A 23,702-nucleotide genomic window follows, 5' to 3' on the forward strand; every position below is an offset into this window, starting at 1 on the left:
GAGCACGGAAAATAGTGCTCCTTCCTCTCACATTCATGGTGGAGTCCGCTCATTAAATTCATAGTGAGATGCACCATGAATGTGAGAGGAGGGAGCACCATTTCACTATACTCCGGGACTACCTAAGAATTTTCCGAAAAGTGAAACATCAAAAAGAGTGAAGGAAGCCCATAAATAAAATAAAATAAAATAAAAGAGTGAAGGAAGGTCATGTGAGCTCTGAAATTTTATTTTATTTTATTATTATTTTTTTATATAAAGAAATGGAGTAAGGAACCTACTAGGAAGGTTCATGGTTTTCCCAATTACACTCTACAATCTCTTCTTTATTTTATTACAATCTCATCTCAGCTGTACTAGTAAACACTACCATGTTTGAAATTTTTTAGGAAAAAGTCTAATGTTACAAAAATTTTTACAACTTTTTGCCACAATTGTGATATGACAAAATGTGGTTGGTGAAAAAAAATGATTTATATGTAAATGATAATTAATTATTCACAATCTACCACATTAGAGTTGTAAAAAAAAAAAATGAACACCGAAAAAGTAGAAATTGCAACATTGTGGTAGTTGGAATGGTGAGGAAAGAAAGGAGGGAGGAGAGTAAAAAAATAAATATTTAAATGAAGTAAGAAGAAAGAAAGGAGAGAGGAAAAAAAGAAAAGAAATAAGAAATAGAGTATTGAGTGGTGTGTTAACTAAACAAGAAAAAGTGGTCTTTTTGGTTAGTTTAGTTAAAAATTTGAGGAGGCTGTCGTGAGTGCTCGGGAAAAACGAATGTCCAATCAAACCAAAAGGATATTACTAGCACAAGTAACCACGAGTAAGCATAAAACAAACCTTTGGGTGGTGTGTTAACTAAACAAGAAAAAGTAGTCTTTTTGGTTAGTTTAGTTAAAAATTTGAGGAGGCTGACGTGAGTGCTCGGGGGAAAGCGAATGTCCAATCAAACCAAAAGGATATTACAACTAGCACAAGTAACCACGAGTAAGCATAAAACAAACCCTTGGGTTCTTGTACATGTAAATACGTTCGAGTCTTAAATCATTTTGCTTTACTATCGCACCCAATATTTTACCTCTAATCCTTACTTTGGGAAAGTCAAAATAAGACGTTATCACAGTAAAGGGAAACCCCCTGTTTCTACATCTGGAAAGACCAAAACCACTACCCAAAATTTTTCTAAAACGACAGCCCCAAATAATCTAGAAAAAGACCCCAAAAATTCGAATTACAAAGAAAACATATGAAATCAGTGTAATTGACATAAACAAAGTTCAAATATTCACATGCGGTATTGTATGTTTTACAAGCTTAAGACTATATACACTTCAGTTGCAAACTATTTGGAATTAATTAACTAAAATTCAATACCACAATTTATCTGAACAGAGAAGGAAGGTCGACCAACACTGGAAAGAGGAGTATCAACTCTCACTACTATCCCAGAATTCCCAACGTTCCCATTCCACTTTGACCTGCCAAGCTGCGTGGGACATACGCAACAAGAGGGGAAAATAGAAAATTAGAAAATACTGAATAGTTTTAGAGTAACAATACAAGAACATCATAACTCAGTAAAGGTTCAACTTTTATAAGGTTAACATAGTAAAGGCTAATAGGCCATCTTAAAAAGAACTTGAATTTAGTCAATAATTTTATATAGTTTTGTTATGATAAATGCACAAAAATTACCATGTAAGAACAGTTGTTATCACCTTAACAAGAAGCATTCCTAATTAATAAAAACATATGATGATATCCATATATATGCAGGATTCAAGGGATCCCCCAGTGGTTCCAACACCTCTAGGGGTGTGTAGGCATTGGGTTTGAACCCCACCAGGCCCCCTCCCCATATTTAGGTAGCTAAAAAAAGTGCGTGTGTATATATATATTATCTTCTACGAGTAAGTTGACTGGAGAAATAAAAAATCAATAGTAGAGTTGAAAGAAAAGGAACCTGAACCAGCAACTTGAACATATATTCAATAAAAATACATTTTTTTTTAATTAAGTATATATTCAATACAAATAAATCCCCTTTTGGAGGAGAGGGATGGATTGTTAGTGTGGACGATTTGGAAGATATAATTGGAGGGCATGTATGGTTGGGTTCCATTTGTATACTTGGTGGAATCTGGCATATCTTAACCAAACCTTTTGCATGGGCGCGCCGTGCGCTTGTATGGTCTGGGGAGGCTTACTTGTCTTATAGTTTAGGTGCTTTAGCTGTTTTTGGTTTTTAGCCCTTTCATCTCTAGATAATAGGGCTTTTCTTGAACTCTCCTTAAGGAATACCTCTGTAACAGGAGCTAACAATATGTAGTAGAAGAATTGGAAGTGAGGTTTACAAGGTAAGCAAGTTCCAAGATCAGTGCAAAGCAAGGGAAAGAAAAGCTTCTAGCTCTAACATATTTTAACAAAAATAGTTACATCTCATTGGTGATTATGGAATAGTTATAAGATCTTTCTTCTTCTTCTTCTTCTTCTTCTTATTCTTCTTTTTTTTTTTTTTTTTTTTCCTAATAAGTAAAAGTTTCACTTTTCATTCATAGAGAAAGAATGTACAAAGGTTGATTATAATACATCCTCACAGCAAGTTACATAGGATATTTATAAAATCTAGAAAAGAGTCACAATATAAACATCCTAAAGCCTGAATCCAATCATATAAGATCTTATATTCTTATTTGTACATACTTCAATGTTACTAGTCCATCACTTTGCATGTCAATAAATTTTGTACATTAATTTTTTTTTTAATAAGTAATTTGTGTACACTAAATTCATTTTGTCAAATTATTCTATACAAATAATATTTAAATCTAATAAGTGAAACTTCAGAAAAGCAAAGGTGGGCAAGTGTTTTAGTTTTTGCAATGGTAGGTGAGAATCTATTCCCTTGACTGACATGGACTGAAAACTACCATGAAGGCAATAACTTACAGATATAGATGCAAAGGCAGAAGGATGGGTCACGAATGCACATCCCAATATCAGACTCAGTTGCTCCTTCACTGAATGAATAAGCTCCGCCCGCAACCCAGGATTGCTTCCACCAAAAGTGGGGCATAAACTGACCATTGTAAAATTTGATAAGAAACATGTCAATGCCAAGTGCAATACAATTTGAAGATTCAGATACAAATAGAAGCAAAGCATACTTCTAATTGATTTTGCTAAAACTGACCGCATATATAATCAGTGTGTAGTGAACAAACCCAAATGGAAAAGAGAAATGTGTAATCTGATCTAAAGCATAAAAGGGGTGTACAACAGGAAACAATAACATGGCTGATTTAAAGTGGTCATGTAGCTTGGAATAAAAATGTTGATTGTTTTTATTGCATGCAATTGCATATTAACGTCACTTTCTGGAAGAGTGTTTGGAAAATGGATCTCATTATTATTATTTTGATAAATGGAAAAATGGCTCTCATTTTTATTTAGGATTATCTTGATAACAGTATTTATGTGACTTGGGTTACCCAAAAGGGTTAGGAACAATAAACCTAGGTAACATATTAAATGGAAATACAGTTCACTAGAAGAAAAATAAACAAAATAGTTACTGTTGAACAGTTGAAAATAAAATAGTACAAAAGGTAACCTTCAGACTATAAATCACAATAATAAATTACCTATTCTACCCTCAATTAAATTGGCAAAGCACATAAACCAACCTGAATTGGAAGGTCGGCCTCACCATGAGACCAGATCTCTGCCATGCCAGGGCTTGTGCAAGACCAAGCGTAAATGACTTGTCAGGCCATTGTACCATTGGTGTGACGCGAGTTCCCCACTTATTCTGAACACACACAAAAATCAATAGGTAAATCATTTTTTTTTTTTTTTGATAGGTAAATATCAGGTCCCATACATGTAGGCAACTTGGACTAATTGACAAATGGTATCAGAATCCATTTTATATTAAATGAGAACAGAATCTCGCTAATGATTATTTTTGATAACCTGTTACAAATTTACAATCTCACCTTGCAAGAGAAGCTGAATCTCATTTCACCTGGATATTGACCCTGAGCTTGTAGAAGGCCCCCACAGAGAGGTAGAAAAGCACTTGTTGTGAGCCCCTCACCTGATACATAGGTCAACTGACCATTTGGAAACTGTAGATCTACAAATGACTGGGGGTAGAGAGAGAGAGAGAGAGAAAGAGAAGATAATTGCATTAGAAACTTCAACCCAAGAAGCTAACAATGAGATATGAGGCTTCAACTCTACACATATCTTCATATTTATTATGAGAATTACTGCTACACTGTTATGCTATGTCTTCAAGGGAAAGGGAATACTATGTCTTGATGTTAGCATTAGGAGTTGTTATTTTGTATGTGAATTAGACATGGTTGTATTTAAGCTATGGCTTCAGCAATAAGAGCCAGCAGATATTTTCCATTTAAACTATTCTCTTCTCTTCTCAGCTATTAATTTCTTGGAGGGTTGTCACCTCGAATATGACTAATCCTTTTCAAACTCACCTGTTCACAGCATTTGGGATCAGAGCCAACCACTACGTCGAGTAATCAGACGTAGCTAATTGAGTATGGGATCAAATGAGTTGCAACTTTGTGGTCGGATTTCGAAGGGGGTGACCTAGAGGCTAGATTAAAATAACTGATAGGTGAGTGGCGCCACCAAAAAAGAGAGAGGGCAACCATCGTGTCAATGTTCCTAGAGTGTGCCGTCGTGGACGTCGACTGCAGAGCATGGTGGTATGTTATGATCCTAATGTCCCACATGAATTAAGTGTAAGCTTAACCATATGTTCATAAGCTCTTGGACACCCTTCCCTTGCAAGCCAGTTTTCAAGTGTTCCTAACATTCACCTACTCAGGGCAGCTAAACTTTAGAAGAAAAGGATGGCAGAAATTGATTTTTGAACAAAATGAGACAGTTTATTCATTCCTTCAGTTAGTCGATCAATAAACGGGACTTAAAAGTGTTAGTGGATCTTAGAAATCATTGTTGGTGAATTTTATTTCAAAATAGTGAAGTTTACAGTATAAACTTCAATAACATTACCTAGTGTACTATCCACGTGATTTCATACTTAAATGGTCATGTTGACTCCAATATTACATAAAAAGAGTTTCTCTGCTCACTTTTCTAGTTTATTTTTTGGAATATTTTCATATAACTACAGAACTTTAGAGATTAACTATGATCAGTTAATAAGTGCTCATACATCTTTTCTTTTCTATTGTTACATCAAACCACTTATTAATTTGATTCTTAAATCCAGTAATAATATCTCTTATTTTAGCCCCTGGGTTTGCTCAGGTGCCATATGGTAGGGTAAGGTTGAGTTGGTTCTTGAGTTCAATCTCCTTTTTTAACTTTTTTCTTTTTACTTTTTTGGTATAGGTAAAAAAATTGTATTCAAAGAAAAAAGGATAAATACAGATCTTAATTCCAATCATGCAAAGCAAAAGACAAATTCTCTTGATTGTAACTATCAAATTCATTTATGCAAGGTAAGCCAGAGTGGAGGAGTGCCAGACCATCAAAGTCCTACGAATAAAAATGAAGCATCAATTATAAATGAACTTGGTTTCACAATCCCCTTCCCAATTGTCGTTTCCTTGGAAGACTGTGGAGTTCCAAAGTGCTTTCAAAGACTAACTTCTTTGTGTGGACAGTGGCGTTGGGTAGAATTTTGACTATTGAAAATTTGACAAAGCCTCGTTGTTATTGACTGGTGCTGTATGTGTAAGAGGGCAGGGGAGAATAATAATCATTTACTCTTGCATTGCCCAATAGCCAGAGAATTGTGGAGTATGGTGTTTACATTTTTCAGGGTATTTTGGGTTATGCCCAAGGATGTAGTGGAGCTTCTAGCTAGCTGGCCAGGCAAGTTTAGTAAACATAGAAATGGGTTGATTTGGAACATGGTCCCTCACTGTTTGATATGGAGTATTTGGAGGGAGAGTAATACTCGGATCTTTGAAGGAACTGAAGATCAATTCAAGACTTGAAGACTTCCTTCTTCCAGACTTTGTTTGAGCGGACAAATGTGTCAGGTGTTCTATCTTTCAATTCTTTGTCTAATTTGCTCGATAGATGTAGTTTTTATACTTCTTTGATGTAGAGTATTTGGAGGGAGAGGAATACTAGGATCTTTGAAGGAACCGAAAGGTCGATTCAAGACTTGAAGACTTCCTTCTTCCAAACTCGATTCAAGACTTGGAAGACTTTTTTTTTTTTGATAGGTAAATTCAAGACTTGAAGACTTCCTTCTTCCAGACTTTGTTTGGGTGGACAAATGTGTCAGGTGTTCTCTCTTTCAATTCTTTGTCTTATTTGCTCAATAGATGTAGTTTTTACACTTATTAGTTTTGTTTGTCTCCTGCTTCCCTTAGTACATGTCCTGTGTGCTTGGTTTTTCTTGTACTTGTTTTTTCTATCAATGAAGTTTATTACTTATCCAAAAACAAAAAATTATAAATGAACTTGAACATATATTTTTGTTCAACTTAAGTTAATATCAGTAAGACCGTAACCTAGCCCGGCAAAGGAGTAATCAACAAGAAAATTACACCAAACATATTGATTACAATGTTAGAAGTTGTAAACTTACACAAGCTAATGGATTGAGGCAGAGCATAGACATGAACAGCCACCTTCTATGCTTTGACCACACAGCTGGACAAAGTGAGTGCATGCCATTCTGAAAAATGAACAGATGAGCAAATTAGTACAACACAAAGGAGGGAAAATCTGGAGAAGCATCTAAATACAACAAATTAAATCGCAACAATACTGAGTAATGAATAGAAGGAAATACCTATTAATATTAATGGAAAAAGGAAACAGTGAATGAACTCTAGCTCAGATGGCAGGGTGAGGTAGTTGGTTCAAGACCCACTGGGTGAATAACTACCCAATAATTTAAATAAATAAATACAAAAAGGAAAAAGGAAGCCACCGAATCAATCATCATCACACATGGCATTAATACTTGAGTTCTTGCTGATAAGGTAGCTTCAACATTATGCACTGCCAAGTCAGTATTATATAATGCATTGTAAGGCTTAATTTACAGTGACCTCCCTCCTAATTTTAGATTGTACACAGACCTCCCTTACACTCGAAATATACACTTGCCTCCCCTCCACCCCAGCACCATTATATCTACTAAAGTATTGATCTTACCCAGTACCCCATACTTGGAGGTGCCATTTGCTCCAAAGGCCATTGGCAGTTAGTCATATGATTTGATAAGTAGTTGACTTTTACTAAAACTTAAGAGGGGGGGGGGGGGGGGTGGAACGTTCACAGGGTTTAAGAAAACAAAAGGATAAAATAGAAGAAAGGGAATCTAAAGTTTTTTTTTTGATAGGTAATTGCAATTTATTAAAAATCATAAAGTGTATACAGTGAGTATAGAAGTATAAAAATTAAAGAGCCTAAAAACTCTATCAAAGAAGAATATGAGAGGGTAAAAGGATGCGACGCCCACTAGAGAAGGGTTTTCAGAGAAGTGAAACTTGAGATTTGGCAAATGATGCTATCAGAAACGTAGATTTTTCAGCTCTATCCAAAAAAACCAAAGGCAGCTCTATAGTAGGTAGGTATTATAGAAATATCAGCAACACACAAGCGAAGCACATTAGCCTATCCTCTACCCTGCCTCAGATGTTTAGACTTCTCTCTCTCTCTCTCTCTCTCTCTCTCTCTCTCTCTCACACACACACACACACACCTTCTGATGCAGTTAATCTTTTTTAGTTACGCTATGTGAAGTGAGTTGTATATAACAAAATGATGTAGGAAAACCAAAGTTGATCATACCTTTCTATCATAGCCATACCAAAGCAAATGTTGCTTTGACAAATGGACTGGCAAAAGAAGCGTCGTATCACGAACAAAGAGTACGGGTCCAAGCTGGACAAGGAAGAGAGAAGAATTGTCATTTCCAGATGAAGAACTGCCGTGTGATGACTCCAGTCTCCATAAATCTCCTCTTGCAACCAAAGAACTTTCTACGTCACGTGTTCTACTATCATAAGTTGATGTAATATTTATGATCCCCTGCATCAGGAAAAGATGAACTGTTCACAAAACGTATAATTAAAAACAAAACAAGGGACATTAAACAAAAGAAATTTACATGCAACCATCCTACCATAAACCTGGCAAAAGAGTTCACAAATGAGACTTCTGTGACAAACAAACAACTTTTTGAGAATGGAAGTGGTTGTCTTCATAGACAAGACAAAACAAAAGGCATGCAGGATGGTCATAAAAATCTGTACAAGTTATTTAAGATGTAAATGGAATTTTGATGCCCAGTTCTCCAGCAATTGAAATGATCAAGATTATTTTAAACATCCTTGCTATTAGGATACATCACTTGACTAAATCTAGTAGAAAAAAGTATTGAATTATTATGCCATGAGAAACACTCCCCATACAACTGCACATGAAAACAAAGATTCAAAAAAAAAAAAAAAAAGCACTAGAATGCAATTAAGTGGACAGAAAACTTGAATTCTAGTAGACGATTAGACGACTGTGATTAAAAAGGTAGTTACACGCTTATCTAAAAGATAATATCCTAATGACAAGATTTTCATGAGGGGAAAAAGAGAAAGAAAGAAAGAAAGAATAATTGAATAGACTTCTATTTAGTTTACCCGTGGTCAAAAAATCCTTTTCATTCAAATTTTTTTACTCTTTCGCAGGCATATCTTATTATCTTGTTCCATAGGGAGAGTACTTAAAGCTCCATTTTTTAGCGCTACTACTGGGCATGAATTAGAGTCAGCTACAGATTAATTGATAGTCTAACAGGGACTGATTACTGTTAAAAAGGGAGTTTCAAGAAAACCTAAAATATAGGCTAAAATATTGGTTTCATCCCTAATGTTTGCATGAATTTTGATTTCCATCCCTAAAGTTTACAGAGTTGGTTTTTGTCCCTAACTATTGAAAACGCTGCACTTTCTGTCCTTGAACTTTAAAAAGATCTTTTTTAATCCCTAAACTATTCAAAAAAGTACTTTTTCATCCATATTTTCACCCATAAACTATTGGAAAAAAAAAAAAAAAAAAGCTATTTCAAAAGAAAGTGTAATGATTTCAATAGTTTAAGGAGGAAAAATGAACTTCTTAAAGTTTAGGAACTCAAAACGATCTTCATGCAAACTTTAGGTATGGAAACAATATGCTAGCTAAAGTCTATATCTGTTTGGATAGTTCAATGTATGGATACTGATAGTTTATTGAAAAAAGGAACTAACTCACATACACAAAGAACACACATCATAGTCCTGAAGAAATACAATAAGGTGACAGGCACAATCTAAATGAAAGAGAATCAATTTAAGTCTACAATGAAATTTATCTCATTTGACCCAAAACACAAGACCATTCAAACAAAGTTCTTAGGAAAGATGATTTTAAAAGCTGAATAATGAGGCATCTGCACACACTAGTTCCTTTCCTTCCACAAAATCTATGAAAGGAATAAAGGAGCTAAATTCCACGCAAGAATATTTCCCAAATCAATCCCTCCATCCATAAAGTAGTTCTACTACACCCTTGGGCATTACCATTTGTGCTCCAAAAACTAAAAAGGTAGAGGTCCACATTTCTTAAGCAATATCACAATGCAAAAATAAAAAAATCAAAAATAAAAAAAATAAAAAAAATCAAAATAAAAAGTCTCACCACTACAAGACTAATTCCTCTGTTTATAAGATTGTCACTGGTTAGAATCTTTCCCCAAAATGCTGTCCGCACAAAGAAAGCTACCCTAAGTACCCTTTTTGGACCATTGGTGCACCAAATACTACTTTTCCAAGGAATCATCACTTCCCTTGCACCTCTTAAAGCCTCATAATATGAGCTAACATCACATCGATCATCACCAGCATTGTCCACTTCATTCTGTCAGAACCTTTGCTGCTTGAAAATTGGAGTATAAAATATCAAACAAAGAGTCAATCAACTCCGGTATGGATACAGTTCAAAATAGCAATCACTGTATGGTCCTGATGGGATGGGAGGCCTTGCATCATCTTCTAATCTGCTGGTATGTCAATAGTCAGGAATCAATTGTGAATACAGAAAGCTATGATCATTCACATTGGGAACATAAAAAAAGAATGGCTGCTGCTGCTTTAGATTTTGTGCTTTCTTCCTAGTTTGGTAGTTGCTGCTTTCTTTCTATTCACAATGGGTGGTTCTTTTTTCTTCATTGAATCCAAAACGTTTGTGTTTTCCGTTGAGGAAGGGGGTTCTTATTTCTTATTACGGATCTTTGAGAGAGGCCTTTCCTTAATGCGCTCTGTTTTTATGGGGAAGGATAGTGCAAACCGTTTTTTGTTCCACTCGGAGAAATTAATTTCAAAGCGATCACCTGGTCTTTCTACAAGAACGATCAGAGAGGGTGACTTGGTTTTCATCCTTCAATTGGGGTCCAACGCCCATGGCACATTTTTAATGGTTTCTAAACTTCATGGTCGACGAAAGGGTAGCATTGTGATACCTAAGGGAAGGATGGGTAATGGCTGGCGCAGCTTTGGCCTAAACCTGAGGAATATTTTGAAACCACCTTCCTTGACTAGTCAGGGATCGTTTCCTAGAATACAAAGTGCACCAAAGGCTGATGAGGCGGTGGTGGTTGGTAAACCTCATAATCACGGCGGCGCAGCAAATAAAGGCAAGGAGAAAATTCCAGTCTTTCAAAATTTGAAATCTTCAACTCCCAAAAACCCATATCGTGATCATGGCAGCAGTTTTCTGGGAAAGATACGGCACAACTTGGGGCAAATATTTTGTCTAATATTGATGTGATTGCCAAAAGAGATTTGCTGACTCTAGAGATCTCTTTACGTATGGAGCGTGGGAAAAAGGGGCAATGGGCTGTAGTTTCATCTTTTATTAAAGATGTGGGCTCCAATCAAAATAGCCATGGCCCAACACTTTCAAAGGACCGTAACAAGCACACCCAAAACTAGGCTCCCAGACCTAAACCTAAGCCTAAAGCCCAACCTGTCTCTCAGCAACTCATTAGCTCTAATCCAAAAGCCACCCGCTCTCATCAGACCACCAACACAATGCCGATGAAGCTCATCTCGCCCTCCAAGCATCCTCCATCTATCATCACCACCAACAGCACTTCTAACCCACCAAGGAGCACCGCTAGTAATGATACCGATATGCCTCCAACGCCCACCATCATCAAGGACGCCACTTCCCTTCCGTTGTCTGACATCATCATCTCCCCTCCAGTGAAGAACAGTCCCACTCCTCCATCGACGACCACCATCTTTAACGGCACCACTTCCCAACTGGCGACAGGCAACGTTATCTCCCCACCAGTGAAGAACAACCCCACCTCCAACAACACCACTCCTATTGCTTCGGTGATAGTTACTGCTGAGGATTGTCTTGATAAGCCTCACCCCTCCATTTAGAATTTCATTGAAGATTTGGAGCACACCTGGGGTAATTCAGAGAAATGGGTCTTAAACCTTCGTGGAGGGAGGTAGATTACTATTCCTCTCTCATTATACCAACCTGGGAGCATGTCAGATTTTTCCGATCTCGAGGGAGCTATGGGACAGGGTAACAACACTTTCAAGAAGAAGGGCATCTCGTTAGTTGGGCGGATGATTGTGATGGTGCTTTGGATAATGTTTCTATTGTATCTGGGTCAGATTGTGAGGTGGGGGACTCTGATGGGGTCTTGTAAACTAGGAAAATATTAAAGAACCACTGGTTGTGCAACCTTTGGCCATGGCTAACCCAGTTTCTCCACTTGTAGAAGTGGCAGATGCTTCCACTCAATTATCACCTTGGGTTGAGAAACGTATTAAAGCCTTTAGGAAATCTTTGGGTACTTCCTTGGAAGGCTTCAAAGCGGAAATTACTGGGATTTTTTTAGCTTTGGAGGCTAGGAAGAAAGCTAAAATGCAGGTAGAATGCTCTCAGCAGAGAGAGCTTAAGACAAGTTCTAAAGGGCGTTGGAAGTTGAATAGTCTGCTAAACTCTTGGAACTTTGAGAATAATTATGATTTGGTAGGAAATGCCAATGGGGAACAGGATTCTGTGGCATCTCAGTGAACCTGAAAATTATCTCTTGGAATGTTAGGGGGTTGAATGATTGTGAAAAAAGGCTTCGAATTCAGAATATGATCAAAGGTTGGGGTACAGACATTATTTGTCTTCAGGAAACAAAAATGGAATTGATAACAAGGAGAGAGATTCGGAGCTTGTGGGGTTGTCAACATTTGGATTGGCTTCATTTGGGCTCTATAGGTGCGTCGGGGGGTGTTTTGGTGATGTGGGATAGAAGGATGGTGGAAAAAATTGACGAAGCAGTGGGAAGGTTTTCTGTCTCATGCCAATTTAAGAATGCGGTAGATCATTTTGTATGGGCTTTCATTGGTGTATATGGACCAAACTCTGATCATGACAGGTGTCTGCTTTGGGAAGAGCTGATTGGAATTCATAGTTGGTGGAATGTGCCTTGGTGCATTGGAGGTGATTTTAATGTAGTGCGATTTCCTTCGGAGCACCTTGGTGCAGACTCTTTCTCTTCAGCCATGCTTGATTTTTCAGATTTCATTTCTGAACACAATCTCATTGATTTTCCATTGGAGGGTGGTAATTTCACTTGGTCCAATTCTAGAGCAGTGGCTTCGCGGTCTAGGCTTGACAGGTTTCTTCTCTCTTCTAATTTGGAAGAGCACTTTCCTAATATTTGTCAAAAAAGATTGCATTGATTACTTTCAAAACACTTTCCAGTTCTTTTAGAAGGGGGAAATTTTCACAGAGGCAACCGCCCTTTTCGCTTTGAGAATATGTGGTTAAAGGCAGAGGGTTTTGTGGAGAAAGTGAGAACTTGGTGGGTGTCCTATCATTTTCAGGGTTCCCCTAGCTTTCAGTTTGCAAGCAAATTGAAAGCTTTGAAACTATTTTTTTTTTATAGGTAATAAGACTTTTATTAAAAAAAATTGAACATCATGTTCACGATGGTGAACACTTTGAACAATGAAACAAATACAAGAAGATCAAGAGCTAAAAGAAATAGAAGCTAAAAAATCCGCTACCACAGTACAATTCGTACACCCCCAAATACGAGCCCAAAGAAACAGAGTACGAAAAAGTAAACATTTTAGATGTTCCAAAGTTCTCGCCTCGTCTTCAAAAATGCGGGCATTACGTTCCTGCCATACTAACCACATTAAACATGCCGGGACCATGTTCCAAATGATTGAAAGATGCTTTCCAAACCAGTTTCTCCAAATAAAGAAAAAAGATTTCACTGACCTTGGCATTACCCATTGAATCCCAAACACTGCAAAAACTTCACACCATAAGGCATGAGAGAACTTACAGTGAAGAAGAAGGTGGTTCACTGATTCCCCATCACAACAACACAAGCAACACCTATTAACCAAAAACTGACCTTTCTTAATAAGGTTGTCAATAGTGAGTATCCCATCATTAGCTGCTGTCCATAAGAAGAAAGACACCCGTTTAGGCACCTTAGTACGCCATATACATTCCCAAGGAAAGGCATCAGTGGTAGGACTAGATAGTAGCTTATAAAAAGAGCGCACATCAAAAACACCAGATGTAGTCAACCTCCAGACCAGCTGATCCTCCCCTTCACCCCTTGGCATAGAGGAATAAATAAACTCAAAGAATGAATAGACAGTGTTCGCCTGCCAATCCTGAGGACCATGACGAAACAATAAATTCCAGCTCCTACCTCCTTCTGAATTTGATACAACCAAGTCAGAGACCCATGCTTCTTTAGCAATAGAGCAATCATACATGGAAGGGAAGAGGTCCTTTAAAGGAGTAGGCCCACACCATGGGTCATGCCAAAATCTAACACGGCTGCCCTCCCCCACAGTAAACAAAATCTGGCTAAAGAACTTCCCTGTTCCTTTTTGAATACTCCTCCACATCCCACACCCGTGAGCAACTCTTACCCCTCTAGTGCACCAACCTCCTCTCGCCTCTCCATATTTGTCTGCTATAACCTGACGCCATAATCTATAATTTTCTTTCCCAAACCGCCACAACCACTTCCCAAGCAAAGCCTTGTTAAACAGCCCAACTCTCCGGATTCCCAAACCACCACATTCAACTGGCAGGCATACCTTATCCCAAGCAACTAAAGGATATTTAAAAACATCCTCTAAGGCCCCCCAAAGGAAATTCCTCTGAATTCTTTCAATTCTTTCATTTCTTTAAATCTAATCTAGAAAGCTTTGAAACTAGATTTAAAGAAATGGAATGCTGAAGAATTAGGCAATGTGGAGGATAAGATGAACAAGTTATGGAAGAACCTTGAAGTTCTTGACTTGCTGGAAGATAGTCGTCCTCTATCATATGATGAGACTTTGGAAAAAGAACGACTTCGCATTGATCTTGAAAAGGTAACCCTTATGATTTAAATATGTTGGAGGCAAAAATCTAGGGCCCTTTGGATCTAAAAGGGAGATAGGGACACTAAGTTCTTTCATAGAATAGCTAACTCCCACAAAAGATTTAATACTATAGACAATCTCTTGGTGGAAGGTGAATTGACTTTGGATCCAAATTCAATTTCAGCTTGCATCTCTCATTTCTACAAACAATTGTACTCGGAAAATGTCCTAAGACCTGTGCTAGACGAAGAGGATTTCTCTATGATTTCTGAGGTGGAAGCTGCTTAGTTAGATATGCCTTTTGAGGAAGAGGAGGTATATGGTGTCATCCAAGGTTGTAATGGCGACAAATCTCTAGGACCAGATGGTTTCTCAATGGCTTTCTTTAAGGCTTGTTGGGACTTTTTAAAACTTGAAATTATGGAGGTTCTTGCAAACTTCCATTCGCAAGCTGTCTTTGAGAAAAGCATTAATGCAACTTTCATGGTTCTCATTCCTAAGAAAGTAGATGCTGTCAATGTGAGAGACTTTAGGCCTATTAGTCTAGTGGGCAGTATTTATAAAATCATTTCCAAATTGCTGGCTAATAGGCTGAGAAGGGCAATTTCTGGAATTATCTCTGAGTCTTAAAATGCTTTTGTTCTGGATAGACAAATCCTAGATTCTGTCTTAATTGCAAATGAGTGTTTGGATAGTAGGCTCAAGGCAAGGATTCCTGGGGTTTTATGTAAGTTAGATGTGGAGAAAGTTTTTGATCATGTCAGCTGGGATTTTCTTTTGTATATGTTGCAATGTTGTGGATTCTCTGAGAAATGGAGAAAGTGGATTCTGTTTTGTATCTCCACAATGAGATTTTCGATTTTGATAAATGGCTCCCCCTAAGGATTTCTTTGGGAGCTCTAGGGGGCTGCGCCAAGGAGATCCTCTCTCCCCACTCCTATTTGCTATTGTTATGGAGGCTTTAAGCCGTTTGTTGGATGGTGCGGTTCTGGTTGGAAACATTTCGGGTTTCACTGTTGGTACCAGGTCTAATACCCCCCCCTCATGGTGACCCATCTTCTCTTTGCGGATGACACTTTAATTTTCTGTGATGCTTCTGCAAGTCAAGTTGAATATTTGCGGGAGATCTTAGCCTCCTTTGAGGCGGTGTCAGGGTTGCACATTAACCTGCCTAAGTTAGAATTAGTTCCAGTTGGAGAGGTGACTAATATGGGGGAGCTTGTGGCATTGCTGTGTTTTAGTCAGTCATCTTTGCCAATGACTTACTTGGGACTGCCTTTAGGCGCTAAATTCAAGGACAAGGCGATTTGGAACTCTATCCTAGAAAGAATGGAGCGAAGATTAATGAGTTGGAAGCAATTATACTTATCAAAAGGTGGTAAGATCACCTTAATCAAAAGCACTCTCTCAAGCTTGCCAACTTATTTCCTATCTCTCTTCCCTATTCTTGTGAATATTGCTATTCATATTGAGAGGCTTCAAAGGAATTTTCTATGGGGTGGGATAGATGAGTCTCCTAAATTCCGGCTAGTATAATGGGCCCAGGTTTGTTCTCCCTTGCAGTCTGGCGGTTTGGGTATTAAAAACTTGAGACCATTCAATCAAGCTTTGATGGGAAAATGGCTATGGAGATATGGAAGAGAGACAACCCATCTCTGGAAGCGGGTTATTGAGACTAAATATGGGAATGATTGGGGAGGTTGGTGTACAAAAGAAGTCTCTAATCCTTATGGTGTTAGTCTTTGGAGAAACATAAGACAAGGCTGGCCAGTCTTTTCAAAATCCATTCAGTTTGAGGTTGGTGTTGGCAACAGAATTAAATTTTGGCATCATGTGTGGTGTGGGAGCTGTACTCTCTGGGGAGGCTTTTCCGAAACTCTATAATATTAGTTGTAATAAGGAGTCTTCCATTGCAAATGTTATGCACTTTCCTAACCAGAGGCTTCACTGGGATCTTCTTTTTTCTAGAGCTCCCCAAGATTGGGAAACTGAACATTTTTACACTTTTCTAGATCTTATCAATTCATTGCCCCTTAATGGTGAAGGTCAGGACAAACTTTGTTGGAAACCAAGAGGGAATAAGAATTTTAAAGTGAGTGAGTTCTATCTCTCCCTTTCCTCTACTCGACATTTCTTTCCCTTGGAAACCTGTGTGGCGTTCAAAGGTCCCTCCTAGGGTTGCTTTCTTCTCGTGAACTGCCTCATTAGGTAAGGTTTTGACTACTAAAAATTTATGGTATAAGGGTGTCGCAGTTGTTGATTGGTGCTATATGTGTAAAAAGAGTGGGGAATCGGTGAATCACCTTCTCCTTCATTGTCCTATTTCTTATGATTTACGGTCTATGGTGTGGGCTCTTTTTGGTCTTCAATGGGTTATGCCACATGGTGTCTCTGATTTATTTTCAAGTTGGCAAGGTTCCTTCAGTGGGCATCAGAGCATTGTTTTATGGAGGGCTGTCCCTCATTGTGTCCTATGGTGTATTTGGCAAGAGCGGAACTCAAGATGTTTCAAAGGAAAGGAGCGGTCTACTTCAGATCTTAAATCTATATCTTGCTAGAGTGGAGTTCTTCCTTTAATCTTTTCCCTTGTTCTAAATTTTTAGAAATGCTTGATCTTTGTAATTTGTGTTTGATGTACTATTTTCGATGTTCACCTCTGGGGTACCTGGGCTTCTTTTTAATACAATTCCGTTATTTATCAAAAAAAAAATAGCAATCACTTTATAATCGGACAGAGGTTAAGAAAATTATATATATATATATATATAGAGAGAGAGAGAGAGAGAGAGAGTTCAAGCAGTAGAAGATGACACTACTCAAAACATAGCTCAAGCAATGAAACACTCAAAGCACCATTAATCAAATGCTAAACTCACCAGCACAATACTCCTGGAAGGCAACACTTTTAGTGACAAGACTACAGCCAATGCCATAATAGGTTCCACTTTGATCAATATACAAACTATCCACTATAAACCTAATAAACTAGCTAGGAACCCAAGAATCATATCGAAACTCCAAACCCCTCATTCCTGTGTTTGCATCACTATTGTACACCTACAATACAAGTGAAACCACTCCACAGCACATCCATCTTTATCTTGGCTTTAAAGAGCTTCACTATTTAAAAAATTCAACTACTCCCAAATTCTTCACCCAATAGACTACAAACCAAACACTATAGACCACAAATCAGAAGCAATGGGGCAATGAAGTAAGAGATGTTCTATTGTTTCCCCATTACATTTGCACATATGACACCACTCCAAAATCCAAACTTTTCTTCTCCATAAGTTATCAATCGTCAAAATTTTCCCTAGGGTTGCAATCCAGACAGAGAAAGCAACTCAAGTGGGAATCTTCGACTTCCAAACGCTTTTCCATGGGAAAGACTGATCCCTAATGAGACAAGACCCGGTAATAGTCACTAACCTCAAAACCCTTTCTCTTAGCTGGTTTATAGGCTTATAGCACATCTTATCCTACCCACTTCCCCTCACGGGAATACCATAAATAAAATCCATAAAATTCAACAATGATCCAATTCCCAATCCTGTACACCTCTTATGAAATTAAAATCCCAATGAAGATCCCACCCATTGGTGAACTAAATAAGTTCTGCCACACAAGCATCCTTGTCCCAGCTGATCCGGAATAACTCCTTAAAACACATATGAAGAGGCCTCTCCCTACACCATACATCCTGCCAAAACTTCACCCTAGATCCATCCCCAATTTCAAACTAAAAGTAGTGTGAAAAATTGGGGCAACCTCATTTTATATTCTTCCACAAGCTCTGATGAAGTCATGGAAGATCAACATGCTATTACTTTGCAATTCACCTATTCAAGAATTATTTTATTGGGTCCTCGTGTGAAGTCCAATTGAAGAGAAAGTCGTGCCCTTTTAATGGTCTAAGTATGAGTCTTTTAGGGTTAAAACAATTTTTACTTTGGGTTTTTATTTTATTAGTTATGGTCAGTTTTATATTGAGGGGCAATTCTATACTTTTTGCAATTCCTGCGAAATACCCAAAATTTTGGGTATTTCGCAGGAATTGCAAAAAGTATAGAATTGCCCCTCAATATAAAACTGACCATAACTAATAAAATAAAAACCCAAAGTAAAAATTGTTTTAACCCTAAAAGACTCGTATTTAGACCATTAAAAGGGCATGACTTCACTTCAATTGGACTTCACACGAGGACCCAATAAATAATTCTTGAATTGGCGAATTTGCAAAGCATATTAATCTTCCATGACTCCATCATACTCCTCCGGTTGGAAGAAACTCAATCTAGAGTTTTTAAGTGTTAAATTATAAGATCCTTCAAACTTGAAACTTACTCCAACTCTATTAATCTTCCATGACTCCATCATACTCCTCCGGTTGGAAGAAACTCAATCTAGAGTTTTTAAGTGTTAAAGTATACGATCCTTCAAACTTCAAACTTGAAACTTGCTCCAACTCTTCAATCACCTTTGGAAGTATCAAGAATAAAAAATCTTTCTTTCCCATCATATCATTAGATTCGTTTGGAATGATGAAATCAACAACCAAAGGACTATTCAACTTGAAATCCTTCTTGAATTGATCTATGGTAGTAACATCAACGTCTTCCTTCATCTTGATTTTTCCATGATCAATTTTATGCTCGCCTTGCTCCTTTGTGATCTCCATTGCAAGAACAACAATATCTTCCTTGGTATCAACTTTCCCATGATCAAACTCATTCTCATCTTGCTCCAGCTCTCCAACTTCCTTTTGTGGCACTATAGCTCTTTGTTTTGGAATTTCAGCACATCCTTAGGCTTGACCTTTTGTTTTTGCCCTAGTTGTTCTAGTTGTTCTGCACTCATAGACTTTAACACAATTTGTGGCACTATAGCTCTTTGTTTGGGAGTTTCAGCAGCATCCTTAGGCTTGACCTTCTGTTTTTGCCTTAGTTGTTCTAGTTGTTCTGCACTCATAGACTTTAACACAATTTGTGCTTAACCTTATGTTTTTGCCTTGGTTGTTCTAGTTGTTCTGCACTCATAGACTTTAACACAATTTGTGCATTATTGAACATAAATTTATATGTATTGTCCTTTTCAATATCATACACATCTTAATCATAAACCCAAGGGCGGCCTAATAAAATATGAGTCACAGTCATAGGAATAACATCACACCGTATAGAATCATATTGCCCACGAGAAATAGAAACCAAGCATCATTTCGTTACCGGAATAAAGGTGCTATTTATCCACGCTACCTTGTATGGTTTCGAATGTGGTTCTATCGGTAGCTTCAACCTTTCAACAGTAGCTTCTGAAACAACATTCATCTCTCTACCACCATCAATTATAAGCATTTGACTTTTAGTTTCACAACGCACTATAGTCCTAAATGTTGAAGTATGCTTCCAATCCTCCTCTTGCTTAGGTATAGCTCGAATACGCCTAACAACTAAAAGAAGAGATGTATCTTCTACTTCTTCTTCGAGATCACCATCTTCTTGCATCAACATGATCATAGATGAGTTTTATCAAGTGGCTGAAGAAGATTTTGGCAAAGCACATATGATAGGATTTTGCTCTGATGCCAATTTGATGTAGGACAAATTAGGGTTTGTCTACTTTAGTTGTGTTCGGTTTAAGTTAGGAAAGAAGAAGAATTAGAGAGGAGTTAGGGTTGTTTAGGGGCTGTGTGAACAGTAACCTTAGAAAGAAAGAAGAGAAGAGAAGGAGAAGAGAGAAGGAGAAATAAACAACAAAGGCCAATGTGCTTGTTGCTCAAAACACTCAATTTTATTAATCAAATCATTCTACTTTCTTTGAATACATTGAACACAATATATATAAAGACTCTTACTTGTACTATTAGTAATAGGATTCCTAATAGTGTTAGAACTACTAGTAAAACCTAATAAATACTAACTTGGACAATATTCTAAACTTAACTAAATTACCAAAATACTCTTAATTTGCAAGAATTGCAGAAATTAAAGATTTGCCCCTCAAAATAAAACTAACCATAACTAATAAAATTAAAACCCATATTAAAAATTGTTTTAACACTAAAACACTCATACTTAGACCATTAAAAGGGCACAACTTTCACTTCAATTGGACTTCACACGAGGACCCAATAAAATAATTCTTGAATAGGCGAATTTGCAAAGTAATAGCATATTAATCTTCAATGACTCCATCAAATGTTTTGTGGAATCATTGTTGTTGCGACAGGAGAAAGGGAGGAGAAGGAATTGGGGTGTGGGATTCATCTGAAATTTTAATGATTGGGAGAATGATGGGGCGGCTGCTTTCTCCTATTTATTAGAATCCCATATTCCTTTTAGGGAGGGGGAAGATTGCATGAGATGGAAGCCTAAGAGTAGTGGGGAATTCACTGTGCAATCTTTTTATGAGACTTTACGGGGTTCACCACCTATGTCTTTCCCTTGGAAAGCCATATGGAAGGTTAAGGCTCCTCGAAGAGTTTCCTTCTTTATCTAGACGGCAGCTTTGGGGAAGATTCTCACTAGTGATAATCTAATCAAGAGAGGCTATTCACTATTGAGTTGGTATTGTATGTGTCGACGTAGTGGGGAGACTGTGGACCACCTATTGATACATTGCAGTGTGGCAGCTGAATTGTGGAATTTGTATTTAGGATGTTTGGGATTCAATGGGTACTACAAGAGAAGGTTTTTAATTTATTATGTGGGTCAGTGGGTAGCAGATGGGAGGATCAAATTCTTCTTCAAATGTATGAAATCTTGTTCCTTTATGTTTGTTGTGGACTATTTGGAAGGAAAGAAATCAACATACTTTTGAAGGCTTAGTGTTTAAGTCAACTCAATTGCTAGCATCCTTCATTAGTTCTCTTAATGAGTAGTCTTTTGCTTCGGGTCTCACAAATAGTAATTGTGTTCCATCTTTCATAGAGTGTATAGGTATGTAAATATTTTTCCAGTTGTAATTCTTTAGGCTATGCTGTGTCTTTTAGATGAAGCAGTCTCATTTCAATAAAATTATTCTTACTTATCCAAAAATAAAAAGTACATAATTCACCACACATTTGATAGTATTGTATGTCCTTTATTATCAACTACTTTCCACCTCGCCAAAATCTACTTAAGAACTGCTTTAATCTATCTAACTTAAACAAGTCTCATCATACCCAATACCCTTCACTAGCAAATAAATAAATACATACAACTTCAATTTTTCTTTTTTCTTTTTTTAATTATGGACTAAATTTAGCACATCACATGAACAAGTGACAAACTAAAACAACACAACCATTGTTCAAAATTGATGAATAAATTAGGGTTTTTTTTTTACCTGGGGCTGGAGTCTACCAAGAAGTGCTGCAGATCTTAGATTAAAGCCACCTGCTTCATCATCATCCACCAACTCATCACCACCACCATCAATATTTTCCACAAACCCCATATCCCTCAACCGCTCCGTCAACAACCCTAAATCCCGTTCTGTAACGATACCCACATCGCTTCGAAGCCTACTACTACAATTGACATCTACCGCTACCGCTGCCACCTCGGCCTCTTGCCGAAAGAGCACAGGCAGCCTCCTGAAAAACTGCTGGAGCAATCCATTCAAACCGGCCCCGAAATCCGCTCCGGCCTGGCCGATCCTATTCCCGATGTCGAGGAAATCAGTTGTCTGAGTAGGGAATTCGAGGTCGAAGAGCTTGGAATGATGAGGGTTTGGCCATGGAAAGGAGGGAGGGGTGATGTGGGACTGGATCAAACCGGTGAAGCCCTGAGCTAAGCGGTCCGCAAAGTCTTGACCGTGTCTCTGCACCTCTTCCCATGCCTCAAATGACCTCTCCACCGACATTGCTCTTCTCCTTCATCCAATCTGAATTGAGTGAAAAAGGAAAGTTGGGGTTTTGAATCTCAGTTACTATGACTGTGAGAGACACTTCCACTTGGTTTGGTTGCCATTTGTATTTGTATTTGTGCTGCTTGTAATTTAAGACCACGACGCCACGTCAGCTGCAAAATAAAAGTTGTGGTTTTGGAGGATAAATAATTATTTCAGATTTTTATTGCTGGGGCTAGAAAGAGAAAATAGCAAACGTGTTTGGCCCTTGTTTTGTGTTTTGGAGTTGGATTTCAATTTCATCTAATACCGGGGAATTTTTGGGAATTAGCGTAGTAAAGGGGTTCTATACAGTAAGTTAACCAACGTTTCAAAGGATTAAGCAAAATAGTATCTCAAGTTTTAGAAACTCGAGATCTATATAAAACTCAACTATTAGAAACTCGCTTTGCACTTGTTGTGCACTTACTGACTTTGATTAAAATGCCACATAGATCTCGAGTCTTAAAGACTCGTTTTTTACAAAATAAAAATCGAGTCTTCAAGACTTGATTTTCTTAGGAAAAAACGTTTTTATACTCATAAATATCGAGTATTAGAAACTTGATATTTAATTAAAATTTGCATAGAACTCGAGTCTATAGACTTGAGTTTTGCTGGGAAAAATTTTATAAACACAGATACACGCATCAATCTACAAAATTTTATAAATATAGATAAAAATTTTATCAGCCCTCACTCTCTCACCCATAACACTCAGCCTCACTAACTCACTGTCTCACTCACCCATAACTCTCACGCCACATTGCCTCTAACTCTCACTCTCACTCTCACTCACACTCACCACATTGCCTCTCTCACTGCTCTTCCCTTTCAACAAATTCATATCTCACGTAAGGGTTTTTTTGATTTGATTGTCATTGTAGTTGGGTATTAGTTGTTGTTGGGTGTGGGTTAAAGAGTTTGACTATTTATTTTATAGATAGTTAACATAACTTTTAGTTAAAATACCAATATTGTGAATTATAGAACTTTGTTTTGTTAGTGTTAATTTTTTGAGTATTTAGGCTGTGTTTGTTTCATGTAAGTGATTTTCTGGAAAATACTTATTTTCCGGAAATGCTATTTTCCGGAAAGGAAAATATTTTTAAGTGTTTGGTTGCATTTCAGAAAATGTTGTGAAAAATATTTTCTGGTGTTTGGTTGTATGGTTGAAAATGCTATTTTCCTACAAATTTTTCACACGGCAATTCAACCCACGGCAGCAAACTCCGGCAATCAAAAGCCACAACCACCAAAACACCACCACCACACCACCACAACAACAACAAAAATCAAAATCACACAGAAAACACATTTTCTCACATTTTCTCACCTGCCAAACAAATACATAATTTCATCCCTCAATTCAGAAACACAAATAAAACCCAGAAAAAAAAAATCATA

The 23,702-nt window shown here is 37.5% G+C and overlaps 1 protein-coding gene across 1 annotated transcript; it reads right to left on the reverse strand.

Moving 5' to 3' along the window:
• Positions 1-1,248: 1,248 nt before the first annotated feature.
• Positions 1,249-22,407, reverse strand: LOC126695121 (uncharacterized). Its single transcript, XM_050391758.1, has 7 exons — positions 21,753-22,407; positions 7,819-8,058; positions 6,605-6,694; positions 4,002-4,151; positions 3,690-3,814; positions 2,953-3,082; positions 1,249-1,489 (listed from the first exon to the last, which is right to left on the reverse strand). Exons 1-7 carry the CDS (start codon positions 22,269-22,271, stop codon positions 1,364-1,366), a joined length of 1,380 nt encoding a protein of 459 aa, XP_050247715.1. The 5' UTR covers positions 22,272-22,407; the 3' UTR covers positions 1,249-1,363.
• Positions 22,408-23,702: the final 1,295 nt, after the last annotated feature.

Source organism: Quercus robur, chromosome 8 (genome assembly GCF_932294415.1).
Source record: "Quercus robur chromosome 8, dhQueRobu3.1, whole genome shotgun sequence".
NCBI lineage: Eukaryota > Viridiplantae > Streptophyta > Magnoliopsida > Fagales > Fagaceae > Quercus > Quercus robur.

Bases quoted from the DNA above. Each gene is read 5' to 3' on its own strand.
- LOC126695121 (XM_050391758.1), bottom strand. From the start codon at position 22,271: ATGTCGGTGGAGAGGTCATTTGAGGCATGGGAAGAGGTGCAGAGACAC. The intron at 4,152-6,604 runs GTAAGTTTACAA...CTCTACCCCCAG, and splicing joins GCCTCAATCCATTAGCTTGT to TCATTTGTAGATCTACAGTT. The intron at 3,815-4,001 runs GTGAGATTGTAA...GTGTGTGTTCAG, and splicing joins GATTCAGCTTCTCTTGCAAG to AATAAGTGGGGAACTCGCGT.